Source organism: Athalia rosae, chromosome 3, assembly GCF_917208135.1.
Source record: "Athalia rosae chromosome 3, iyAthRosa1.1, whole genome shotgun sequence".
NCBI lineage: Eukaryota > Metazoa > Arthropoda > Insecta > Hymenoptera > Athaliidae > Athalia > Athalia rosae.
Window position 1 is genome coordinate 16515173 of NC_064028.1, and position 13629 is coordinate 16528801.

At 40.2% G+C, this 13629-nt stretch overlaps 1 protein-coding gene and 1 long non-coding RNA gene across 6 annotated transcripts in view; one reads left to right on the forward strand and one right to left on the reverse strand.

Annotated features, from left to right (window-relative positions):
- Window positions 1-13629, forward strand: part of LOC105683394 (rho guanine nucleotide exchange factor 10) — a 43082-nt gene that overhangs the window by 25707 nt on the left and 3746 nt on the right. For 2 of the 5 annotated variants that reach the window (XM_048652671.1, XM_012395944.3), the window contains 9 exons: window positions 10748-10961; window positions 11098-11335; window positions 11425-11607; window positions 11692-11988; window positions 12102-12194; window positions 12284-12508; window positions 12594-12755; window positions 12932-13138; window positions 13226-13540. In XM_048652671.1, coding sequence (XP_048508628.1) covers window positions 10748-10961; window positions 11098-11335; window positions 11425-11607; window positions 11692-11988; window positions 12102-12194; window positions 12284-12508; window positions 12594-12755; window positions 12932-13138; window positions 13226-13540 — 1934 coding nt within the window. Of the gene's footprint in view, window positions 1-1970; window positions 2555-8626; window positions 8655-10747; window positions 10962-11097; window positions 11336-11424; window positions 11608-11691; window positions 11989-12101; window positions 12195-12283; window positions 12509-12593; window positions 12756-12931; window positions 13139-13225; window positions 13541-13629 lie in introns of those variants that run through there. The other 3 variants (XM_020850915.2, XM_048652672.1, XM_012395945.3) reach the window with 3 other exon arrangements.
- Window positions 25-1984, reverse strand: LOC125500301. The gene is made up of 3 exons (XR_007277619.1): window positions 1628-1984; window positions 1130-1553; window positions 25-204 (listed from the first exon to the last, which is right to left on the reverse strand). It is a non-coding gene; the product is annotated as an uncharacterized LOC125500301 (long non-coding RNA).

Below are 13629 nucleotides of genomic sequence, written 5' to 3' on the forward strand. Positions count from 1 at the left end.
CAAACCCCTCGAATCGTCCGGATGCACACAACGTTGAAATACTCGCTGTTTCACAGCCCCCGCCACACTCCACCCCCTCCGACGCGCCCCGCCAGCGTGCCTCGACGAACGACTGCGTATTGTCGCGACGCTGAAAACCATCGTCGGGGTTGCTCTCTTGGCTCTGGAACTGGGATATCCCTCTTGTATGCGTTCGGCAGCATCCTGCCAAAGAAACCGGAGAGCCAAAAGAATTGCTGCATTATCGACCTGATCCCGCAACCACCACCCACCCACTCTGCTGCTGCTCCCTCGACCTCCTACCATCACCTCGTCATGTAACGGCGCAATTCGCAGCATTTCTACTAGTCTCTTTTTTGATATCATATTCTTATTATTGCCTTATTACGTAATTGTTCAATTCGTTTCTCTACAGACGCGGCCCACCCTGTAAAGATTTTTCTTCTATTGCTTTGTCGTCTGAATTTCTTCGTTTTGCGTATCGAGGACACCGGGTCGTGGTAACTCAAATTTTGGTTCGTAGCTGCGAGTTTGATCACCGAATATAATTTATAACGAATTTATCATGTTCCTTGCAATACCAGTTTTATAAGTAACTCGATAGAGGAAGGGAAAAAAAAAAACGTCTGCAGCGGTCGGAGAAATTCAATTACGCTTCATAAAATTTGATCCACTGGCGGAAAAAAAGAAGACAGTTAACAAAAGTATAGTCAACTTCCTATCGTAGTTTCGTATTTTGCACGTACAGCGACCTGGATAACGCGTTAATTTTTCTACATTTGAATAATTTTTGACCGGAAAAAAAACACGATCCCAATCGCAGCCAGGATTATAAATAATTGTTAGCCACCGAAAATCCAGACGTCGTAAAATACGCCGGTGAAAATCTTTGAAAATTTTTGGTATGTCCGGAGCTGCAGGAGACGTGGGACGAACGAACGACAGCTCGCACAGCTTGCGTCCGTTAGTCCTCGGAGGATTTGAGTTTTGAGTTGAAGAATCGCACGGTATTCGACGAAGGTTGAGGGGGAGGATGGCCATCGGGAAGAGAGCAGTTGGGTCGGTTCTTTCCATTAGGTAAATCTTTTCTGCACCCGACAGATGCAAAGATTTTTCAAGTGATCCTTACCAGTCCCTTGATGGTGAACGTTGGGAGCAAAATGAAACAGCTGCTCGCGAAGAGATCTCGCGCGATTATAGTTCGTTATATTTATCTCACTTGTTTTCAGTCATCTACTTATCAAGAATTATAATTTCCGTTCGTCGTCTTTACAGACAGATAGAGAGAAGAACGCATTGCGGAAAATACACACGATAAGGATGCGGGGATTAAACTGTGAATTACGTCACGGTGATGTACGCACGCGATATGAGATTTATTCATACATTTCCGAAAACGTAAAATGCGTCAATCTCGCGATTCAATATTCTTCATCCATGTGGTTAACCGATCTCCGTTGTTGTTTATAACGCTGATTCATTCATCTTCAAGGAAGAAGATTGACCGATCCCCGTGCTTTCTCCCTCTCTTTTTCTTTTCACCGTTATATCAGCTGAATAAGAAACAACATTTTATATTAGGGAATCAGTTTAATGTAAACTCAATTATTCAACCTCTGCAACCTACCGGTAGGTGAGAGCTCTGTTGTCTCTCATCGGATTGCAGAACGATCCAGCTTCGTGGATGTGTTTTGCAATCGTCTGTGCATGCGTGTTTGGATTCAACTAACGTAACGACGAAACGGTGTATGAACAAGAATTTATTTAATCGGGGGACTATGAACTCCGGAACAAGGGTCGTTTTTGCATCGAGGGGTGCGAATATAAAAGGTGCGCTTCTCGTGTCACGATTCTCACGTCTGTACGTGTGTATTTAACGCACAGAATCGTCGAATTGTCGTAATACACTTGTGTGTATGTGCGATTACAACCGAGCGAGGCACACACCACAATGAAAAATGCATAATGCAATCAAACGAATGCATTGCTCTACAAAACGTGCCGTCTATCGGCGAGTTTCGTAACTAAAGAGCGTTTCATTTCCTCTCCCCTTCAGCTGGCCGCTGTTTCCCATCAGTGAGAGCCGAGAGCTGAGAGCGGGCCAAGTGCCGATGGACGGAGTGCAGCCATGTTTATTCACTGTAGGGTATTTCTTTGTTATTGCATTGTTGGGGATGCGCTAAATTAATTATTATGATCCAGTGTTCGCGCACGTGTGTGAATTACCCGCGGGAACCACGTTAACGAAATTTATACATGTATATTACAATTAATAACGATATTCGTCACCGTTTAGCCATGTAGTTACGTACGTATACGTATATGGGTATTTTATACGTACGCTATGTACTGTTTTACATCACAACGCGAGTGTGACAGAAAGTGTTGAATGAAAAATAAAAGAATAATATAAAAATAAAAAGGAATTTCAACAAAGTTCGAGCGCCTTGGCGCGTGTTGTGAACTATTTTTAAAAAAAAAAAAAACTATTTTAAAAAAAGAGTTGAAATACTAGCGATGGATGAAATGCACAACGGCGTTGTACTAATCAAGTGTAAGTTACCAACCAACTGCGATGCTGGTGTTGTACCCACACATATACACATTTAAACCATTTTATATATATATATATATCTATATAATAAATGTACATAACTATCTGGTAACTATTTTACACGAGATTGTATTGGTGGTCATGGTGCGGTGCTTCTGTGTCGTGCAGGAAGCAGGTATCCCCGCGTTTTACTCTCACTGTCTGACGTATTTCATTCCATTCCATACCATCCCATGTTTGATGTTATAAACATTTTTTTATGTGTATCGGTTGAATGAAACCATGCAGTTTAACGAAATCCAACGTGCTGTTACGTTACCTCGTCCGTTGTACAGCGGCGAAGTACAGATGTGGGATACGTAGGTTTTTTTTTTCGGTGGTATCTTCACGACTACTTCCGGAAATTGTAGAGACGAGAACGCGATCGAAGCTTACTTTTATTTCCTACGGGTATATCGTAACGACGGTTAATCAAATTATCCTCGCTTTTAATTAAGACTGAACGCATGCGTTACCTATAAGGATTATGTGTATTATAAACTATCATCCTCTTGTGTAGCAGTTTATATTATGCTCATTGAACCGAGCTAGCAGGTACGGTATAATTGTATCTGCGATCGCGTGATCAAATGAAATAATAATGCGGTAAAACGACTCGGTTGTGTTCTATCTATATAACTAGTTGCTTTGAGTCATTGTTATTTGGCCTGTCAAAATCTCAAAAACTGCGTTAACAGCGAATGAAAAACTCAGCGGCAACTGCACCCACGCGGAGACAGAAACTTGAGTCACGAAAGCGAGATGAACTTTTGAAATTAAATTTGCGAATAATTAAACTACTACTCGCCTTTGGTATCTGTACCGCGTGCATCCGGTGCATCCTAATATCGCATCTGCCGCTACTTCTTTTTCTTCTTTTTTTTTTTTTTTTTTATCTTCCTCTGTCCTCAACGCGACACAACGTGCGCAGAAGTTGAGAGAGAAACTAAAATCTGTAGTATTTGCCGGAGGACAATGACCTAGTTAAGTCTATAATTGAACGCCTTGAAATCTATATTCGACAATTATTTTGGTTCCAACCCCCCTTATAAAATATGTCTCTAATTGCCCTAACTCTTTTTGTCCACGCGAATAAACGTTGCATGTATTTTAAAACACAGATAAAGCGTGACGCGTCGCTGGTCCATGTAATCGACATCGTAAAACTAAAACAACCAACGCCATTGCGCTATCGTAGTCACAACTCAAACACGAATCTAAAATCCAACCTTCTTTCGTGTCGTGACGAATAAAATCGTTCCTCGTTTCCACCCCTCTCCACTCGAATAGTCGGTTCATGAGTATTTCACTCACGATTTGAAAGAAGAGGAGGAAAGAATGAAGAAAATAAAATACACGTTACGGGGGTCCTTAATATTAATCACGAGATTTTCATTCCTTTAGGACCCGGCAGCGGCATTATCATTGTTGCCTTTGCATTGTCGGGCTTTAAAGTCATTGTCATAAATATTCGAATAATTTCTTTCCTCAACGCGTATATTAGGTTTATGTATATCAGCGGTGTACGTGGGTGTAAATTTTATCCACACGTAGGGTTACCCCGAGTGTCTTGTGTATATAATACCTATGTACACGTACACTGTATACATATACAGGTATATGGTATTATAGGTAGACCTGCACCTGCCAGACCGAACCTAGTCCCTTCGAGTTCTGTGCAGTGTTCATTGTTTGTACAGGACGTGAGGAACGGGTCTCTCTCTCTCTCTCTCTCTCTCTCTCTTTATATGCACTCGGTTTGCCGGTGCGGCGGCGTAAATTGTAAATACAAAAGTGACAAAGCTTTTGCTGCTGGCTCTTATAAATGTAATATACCTGTACGGATGACTAAATATACAGCTAATTCCTTCGATAAAGAGAAGAAAAAAAAAGATGAGAAGAGACGTTCGGAATGACAGCCATATAGTGTGAACGAGAATCGGATGGTTTCGTAGAATTTCAATGACTACGAAAATCGTCGTAGGCAAAGAGACGAAAACTAGGAGAGAAGAAATAAGAAGAAGAAGAAAAAACAAACGAAAAAAAAACAGGTCGCGCGCGATTGGAATGCACGCGTGTAAAATACCCACGCCTTGCAGTACGTATACGTACGTAGGTACCGTATGTATACGTACGGTCGACGGAGGTCGTGAAATTTAAAGGTTTAGAAGACACACGCGTTGACGGTGTTGTACATCGTACCATCGACGATAAAAATCCGTAGATTGCGATGGGGGTTCTTTTTATTTTATTTTATTTTTTTCTAAAGTTTTTGGTATCCAATTTTTACCACCGATGTTGCGTATCGTCTGTTCTGAAACTATGGGCTTTTCGAAGCACTGGTATAACGTACGTAATTATAACATCGGCGCATGTGCCATGTGCCGTGAAATAATTATGCATCTTAACAGCATCGGCGGAACGTACAAATAAATTTGCGTTACGTGTTAGATAGATGGTTTGGTTTCGAATGTGCTGTGCGGTGCGTTATTATATCTTCAGCTGAAGGGAATACAGAGGGAATACAGAGAAGACAGAGAGAGATTTGAGAAGAAGAAGTCCGAGAGTACACGGCACACCGATCGTCGTGGGTAGCTGGTACAGTAATAAAGAGAGAGTCGTCGTACTCGAGGCTCGTGCTCTCCTCGTAGAGTCCCGTCCCGGCCTTAGCCCGATGCTGGTGTTGCTGCTCCGCTGCTGCCTCTGACTATCGGTGTTTCGGAAATAATCTTTCGAGAAGATGAAGAAGGAGCGGAGGAGAAAGAATAATAGTGTTTCTCGTGTCTTTTAGTTTCGTCGGTCGTGTACTCTTCGTGTGCTCTTCGTGTTCGTGGTCGTGTGGCAACTGGCGTATACATACACACTTATAGGAGTCAGTCGGGAGGCGCGCTGTGGGTCGAAACATTTAGGAGAAAAAAAAACTTTTTCGGTCTCGGGAAGAAGGAGAGAGAAGTCGGTAGGAAAAAAGAGGAGGAAAGAAACGGTGGAGCGGAGAACGAGAAACGGGAAGAAGTAAAAGAAGAGGAAAGAAGAGGGAGAGGGACCGGGATCGTAGGGAGGCGTCCGGAGGTACAGTCGGAATAAAAAATTTTTACGAATAGGATAAATCGGACTCTACTTGACCAACTTTTCGAGGGGGTGTGTCTCGAACAATTTTCTTTTTGTTACGCTTGGTTGAAATTAAACGTGCCGGTATGCTCAGTATTTAGAACGAGTGTTCTTGTTATTGAACAGACATCGCCAGGATTCTGAAATAGAAAAATACACTCGAATGTCTGATTGGAAAATATTAGCTCGTTAGTTGTTACGAAAAAACGTTACGAATAATTTATTCGAGCGGGCGAATTCCAGGGGGAGAAAGATGGATAAATTTCTATTGTTTGTTAAACAGAAACCCCTGAAATTCGCACGCTTCATTTTATCTCAAGTCCGAAATCGTTAATTTTTTATTCGACTCTTACGTAGCAAGTACAATTGTGAGTTGAGATGAGGTGAAGTAGTCCAAATGTAACCCTCTTCGGCCCCCTCCCGAGCACAATTCGCTTTGTTACGTGACGTTTATTTTCCCACGTGTAATTGCAGCGCATAAACCGACAGGCGGCATAGTTCTGCTTATTTTTTAATTGCGATCGTTTATCGTACGTATATGTATGTACACGGTGCACGTATACACCTTGCGAAACTTGCGGATGCTGTTAATTTGTCTAAACGATTTGCGCAGTCGTCTTTGAGAGCTGAAAAATTATCCCTTGTTGCGTTCAATTCGAAAAAATTAGAAGAAACACATAGGTACTCGACTGCGAGCTAATGGGATGGAAAAAATGGTTCCGTTACACTCCGAAGGAAATTCGATCCTTCCTCAGGGGTTGTTACTTTTCCTCGTCGACGTAGACAAAAGGCAAGTGTCAGGTTATAAATAACGGTATAGTTTTCCGTTTTATACCCTAGACAAAGTTTGAGTGACTTTAAAGTGTATAATGGGTCATTAATTTCGAGTACCCACTTTCGTGAATTGCGGGGTGGTGTCTTTTATGGAAACGTTTTCGATCCGGACTATACGGTGTATAATCTTATCCACTTTGAGAAGATATTTTCTGAACAATGAAACAATCTTCTCTCGTACATAACAACAAACGCGAACTGCCCTTGATTGGTTCCAAAGAAAATAATGATAATTATGAATGTTCTTTCATTATTTTTATCTTATTTCTGTACGCTTGTATGTGTATCGCATAGGTGCTATACGTACGTTATATATATATATGTATATACGCTGCGCGCGTTTGCATGGCGGAATATATTACGAGTATACGTATGTGCAGTTTGCTTTTAACTTGCGTGAACTTTAAAATGGATACATCCAGTCATCATTGGGGACGCACATGGGGGCTCATAATATAAGCTCAACTCACTGTTATCATTTGCATCCGCTCATAACCAAGCCTTATATCTTGTCAGTCTCATTTCAGTTTGTTCGTTCACTTCGTTCACGTTACTCTCGACATCCTTGGAACGGAAAATAAGATCAGTGGTCAATTTTCCGATTCACGTATTTCGTGGGCTGATATTCCCGTGTGTTAAATATTCGACCGAATCACCGAATCGATTCATCTGACATTCTTTTGAGGAATAAGAAAAAACACCCAATGACGTTGTGACATATTATTTATACTTGCTTCGATCAACCGTGTGTGGTAAGAAAGGAAAAAATGAATTAAATACTATTTTTTTTAATTCACTCGTATTTCGTACAGCGTAGATATGCACATTGTATAATCTGCAGATAAATATGCGGGTTGGTCGTTGATATAATTTATTTTCGTTTAATTAAGATTTGAAAAATCCGCGTACGAGGAAATTTCTCCAAGAGATCGCGTGTGAAATGTTATTTCTGTTTTGACTGGCTAAAGTAGGCGCGGGTTATCACTTATCAAACTTCGGCGGTATGAGAAAAAAATTAACTATTCAAGTAAGTCGTTATTATCGCGAGATTCTGTACAAGTTATATATATACGCAGTGGACTACGCAGCAAATGTTGCTCTTTTTTATATGTATACGTATTACGACCTATGTACGCATACGATTCACTTTGAATATTACACGATAACCCCAAGAGTTGCAGGTTTATCCGAATACACGTTTACGTGTATGCATGCGTTCATCATTTTACTTGTTTACTGCCGGGCGTGCATACGAGATTTCATTTTACCAGTTATATTCTTAGCGGGCAACCAAAATTTAACATGTTAAGCAAAGAACAGAGAAAACAAGATAACAAAAAAGTAAAAAAAAAAAAAAAAAAAAATTATGCGAGCGTCAATAACAACTCGAAAAACAACGCGGCTGCAACGAATTCGATCATCTGTCCCGTTGAAAAATTTGCAAACTGTACTCGATAATTTCTAAAAATCGTAATATATTAATCCACGCAATCGATACTTAACGTTATATTAATAGACACTTCCGTCACTCTACAGCAGATGACTGTACAAAATGATATAATATACATTAACATATATAAATATATTGCGGTATACCTATGTGTACATAAGCGAAAGACCGACAATAAGATGAAGTATTAAAATCGTTGATCGTTTGGCATGCACAATAATGTAGTATATAGATATTAAATACTCGTATGTACGTACGTACGAGGTTATAACAGTATGCGAATAAATATTATGTGTAATTGTACCTGTCCATATAGGTATGTAGTACATTAGTGGGTGCACAATCGACGATGAATGGTGTTGCTTGTGTGTACGTATCGCGTGCGCATACGAACAAGAGGGGTACCTAGGTACTCCTTATGTACTCGGCGTAGTCACAAACTTCGCAGTATGGCTGAACAATCTATATATTCTGAACCTGTTCGTTTACTACCTACGCTCGTTTCTGCTCCCCATAGTTCTAACAATGAAAGAGCTTGTCTCCTCATGGACCAGCTTCCAAGACTTTCCTGTTTTCTTGCCCGCTCGCTCGCTTACCTGCTCACTTACTTCCTTCCAGGCTGAGGCTTGCTGCTCCTCCACATCGCTCGGTCTTGTATGTACAATTTAGGTAACATCCACCGTGCTTATACTATACATATACCTACTGAAATATCACTCGCATATACGTATACCTCCCTCGTGGAGACGAGAAACCTTACAACTAAAAATTCTCCTCGCCAAGGACTAAAAAACTGCACATGCGATCTGAAGATCAACGTATCGAAATATAATTTTCGTCAGAGCGCTCGGTTTTACAAATGAAGACTGCGGAAGATTTTCGGAATTTTCTCGAATTCTTTCGTCAGGTTTTTTGTCGCAAAGTCGCGCATATATGTGATCGTGTACTTTTAGAAATAAATCCGAAAACGATGTCCGCTGTAACTACGAATGTTTATACCGCAGGTGCGGAGCCTTGTTCGTAGAAATATAACGCAATGTGGTATTATCACCCATTTTCGTGGTACGAGCAGGTGTTTTAGTTTGATTAATTGTCCCGTGATTATAAACGTGCGGTAGTTAAATGCTCGTTTAGCGTTTCTCCTTTTATGCGTGCAGTAGTCCGAACAGCGTGGGATAGTTTTTTTTTTTTTCTTTTTATTCACTTTTCATTTTCTTTCTCTCGTTTTCCTAGTTTAGATGATACATCTGCGGCACGGTATACAACGATTAGTGATTCATGTCTTATATCGACGTTGTAAAGGAATGTTCGTATTAATATATCGCCATCTTTATTTCTATTTGAGATAATCCGCTCATCGTTCGTTTAGTTTGCAGCGCAGGAAAATATACATATGTATGTTACGTTTGAAATCGTGGGCGGAATTAAAATAGCGTTTCATAATCTACCTAGCGAAGATTCTGCCAAAATTGACATAAATTACAATCGCAAGAAATTTTTCGAATGAAAGTATAATGCAACAGCATGTCCTTGCAGAATATAATGTTTAGCGGTTTCCTTTGAAGATGCCCAAAAATGCCGAATTATCAAGCGCCCCGGTGTACACATATGTATACGTAGGTATACCCATATACCTCAAACGTCCGTGATTGAAATACATATATACTCTACCTACTTTTTACCGAAATTAACAGGTGAGGGGAATTAAAATGGAAAGATTAATGTGAGGACGAAATGAGCGAAGTGTGCGTGCCGGGTCCGATTCATTATGATTATCATTACGGGTTTTTCACTCCTTTTTTGTTAGCGTCGTTAAACGCTTTGGGCATGAAAGTGAATTCAAATTATTTCATGTTTTATTATCACTCTATTTTTAGAGTATAGGACGTTGGCGGTAATTCTTTTACCGTTGTACTCCGGATGAATCACTGCGGATCGAATTAAGATATCATTTCATAAATTTTTTAAACTAGGAGGAAATTCCCGTTGCTTCTATGAGACTTGACGCGATCATATTTAGTTCTAATAATCCGATTGTAAGTCGATCTAGAGAAAGTCATAATATTTGAAAAGAGTGATTAATATCACCGGTAATAGACTTTGAATTTATTATATCGAAAATGCGTTATGCGATCGAAGAAACCAATAGAAGTACCTACCCGTAACTTACTTATACGGCTGGGGGATAAATAATGATCATTCAAAGTCACCGTTGCGTGTCGTGTTTAAAGATATATTATAACGGAATGATACGCTCGATGTGTCTTTCCTCCTGCACCCGGCAACTTTTAGTACACGCGCGTGTCCCTAATCTGCATTTATAATATACACCTAACTGTGCTAAAGTTGTATTGGTTGGTTGGCATGCAACTGACTACGATTTTTACTAGCCAAGCGACTGTATAAATAATCGGAATACCTTCCCCTCCCAATTCAACAATCGATGCATACCATCGAATAAAAAAAACATTCAAATAAATTCAATTATGTCGGCCGATGCCGTAGCAATGCCCGCGATAGTACGGAGTTTGGCTCAGCACAATTAGCGTTTCAAAATATGATGATCCAGAAAGTAGTGTTGAAAATGTCGTATAAGCAATAAGTTTCATTTTTTTTTTCATACCGTTTTAATGGTCGAAGCTAAAATAATTATTCGATCGTCGGATGGTGCGGTGAGGTAGAAATTTATTTGGGCGGTGTATGATGGATTTAATCGATTGTTAGTAACGCGCGAGGTTCATTTTTATTTTTTTTCGTTAAAGATGAGCCCCGTTCGAGATGTAGATCATGGGATGACGTAGGCTCAGCTAGAATGGAGTCGGCTAGCCAGCAGCATAGGAATCCTCATCCTCCGTTGGAGGCAACCATGTCAACGCAATCTACTCAGTCTGCACGCAGCGAGGATTCTTGGTGTTCCGCATCTGACCATGACCTTTCTTCCGATGATGAGAGCGAGAAAAGTAATATCAGTATTAAGTGAGTATTCGATGATATTTGCAAAGAAAAATTTGTAAAATTGCTTTTAGTTTTATTTCCGTTATTTATTTTGCACCGACAGCAAATTAATCGGTTGTATGGAATAAACTTATCATTCTTGTCAATTTATCACCAGAAGTAATGGCCAGTTGAGGAATACTCTACACAAAGCACGAACGCTATGTGATAAATGGAAATCTCAAAACTTGAGAGTTAACAATACAGAACCACTGGAATCACCTAGTAGCCAAGGAAGACTGTCGAGATGGTTCAGTATTCGAAGAGGGTCTACTCATCAGTACGACGTCGATACATCCGATACTGTTTCCTTGACCAGCCCCATGAAGGCTTCGCAGATGCCGCAGCTGTGCGAGGTAAGGGGATTGCTTTGATTTTTAGCTCACAAGCAATTTAAGCATATCAAAGTCGTGCACTGAGGACTTCTATCTGATTTCGTTCTCAGGTCGAAGAGGAAAATGGAGCCATGGTGCAGTTTCAGTGTATGCAACAGCGGAGACAAGCACCGCCAACCCTCCCTCCCGTACCTTCCAATTTAACACCCCAACAATTGAAGCGTCGACATATCGTGGCTGCAATTGTTCATTCGGAAAATAGCTACGTAGCCACTCTACAGAGGCTTGTTAACGTAAATTGATATTTATAAAAATACTGATATTTCCATCTGTTATGCCATTTCACCGTCATCATTGAATTTTGAATATTTTTGTAGGACTATAAAAAACCCCTGGAGGAATCATCGCCACCGGTACTGGGACAGTCAAAAATATCAACGTTATTTCACAGGCTGCCAGAAATCCTTCAGTGCCATACGCTGTTCAGGATCGCTCTGGCCGAGTGCGTTCGCTCCTGGGATAAAGATGAGAAACTAGGTGACGTTTTCGTAGCTAGTTTCAGCAAAGCTATTGTACTCGACATCTACAGTGGCTTTATTAACAACTTTTCCGTGGCGATGGACTTGGCTAAACAAGAATCGAAGCGAAAGACTGCTCTATCTGATTTTTTTAAGGTTGGTTCAGTTTCAAGAAATCCTTTGGTCATTGAAACTTTTTTTTTCTACCATTCCAGTAATTTGGTTGTGAATAACCTGGGAATAGATTGAAATAAATTTCATGTTTTCAGGTCAAACAAATTAGTGCTCATGACAGGCTGTCGTTTTTTGGACTGATGGTGAAACCGGTGCAGAGGTTTCCACAATTTATATTATTTTTACAAGTAAGCATTAGTTTGTAAATAAAGTTTTTGACGGGTTTATCAGAGGATCTAAATTTTGGTTATTAATTTTAATTTCGTGTGACTTTCAGGACTTATTAAAACATACACCTCAAGGCCACCATGACAGAATGTCTTTACAGCTGGCATTGACCCAACTAGAGAGTCTGGCAGAGATGTTAAATGAGAGGAAACGCGAGGCTGAACAATTCCAAGCATTTAAGGAAATGTTGCGTCATGTTTCTGGCAAACTCTCTCACCGCCCTCTTTCCTCTTCTTCGCGTTATCTAATTAGAGAGGATAATGTTACGCAATTGGTAAGCGCAAAACTTGATAATTGTGACACTTCTGCAAATTTGCCTTCATTCCACATGACTGATCGAATGATTTTATCTTCAAAAGGAATTCAATCAAAATGGGATGATTACAAAGTCTAAAAGACGACGACTGCTGTTGTTGAACGATCTAGTCGTATGCGTATCTGTAGCACCAAGATCTACCGAAGATTTCTCTGGCAGTGAACGTCTAAGCTTAAAGTGGACATATCCTGTAGCCGATGTCGAGGTATATTTAGTAACCACATTTGTGATTCCGTTCTGCATCATTATTCCGCATAGTTAGAGTTATCACACTTCTTGAAAACCGGAAAAATGATCACAGGAAATTCCCAAGTGACTGAACTATTTGTTGAAAATATATAAATAAATTTTCAAGAACTGCAATGATTTTATAAATTCCAGATTCAGGATACTAGTACATCGCCAACGTTGAGTCGTCTGCTTACGGCAGGACTAAATAAAGGTGGCAGCTTAAAATCAGATCGCAGTGGAGAAGGTGGGCAGGCAGGTGCGGACAATTTGTGCGCTGAGATGAACGATTTAATGCAAGATTATGAAGTCATGTCCAGAATCAGTGATCTAGTTGCTCAACTCAAAGGATCTTATAACGTGAGTTGACATTTTTTTGAATATTTTTAAACTGGTCCGCCACTTATTTGATATTTTGAACTGTTCTGAATTTCACGTTATTTCCAGGGTATGACTGCGGAAAATACAAAGCAAATTCTACAGTCCATTCAATCATCGATACAACAGAAGGACGAAGATATGGTATGGGCGGATAGCTGTTGTCTACAAGTAACTACAAAGCAGGGGCAGATGTACACATTTCAAACCGAAAATCCTTTTGTCAAGAAGGATTGGGTGACCGAACTTAGATTGGCCCAATTAGCTCTAGACCCCAACAATTCACCAGCTTGGGAAGTTCCTGAACAGGAACAGAGACCTTCCACAAAAATGCCTTTGTTTGTTAGCTCTCAGCCTGTCTATCACTCGCAACATCAATCAGAGGTATCGTCGAACTATAATTTTCATGAGCAGATTATAAAATGCCAACAATGAATTATCCGTAACTAATTTTCACTGAATTTTGTCAACAG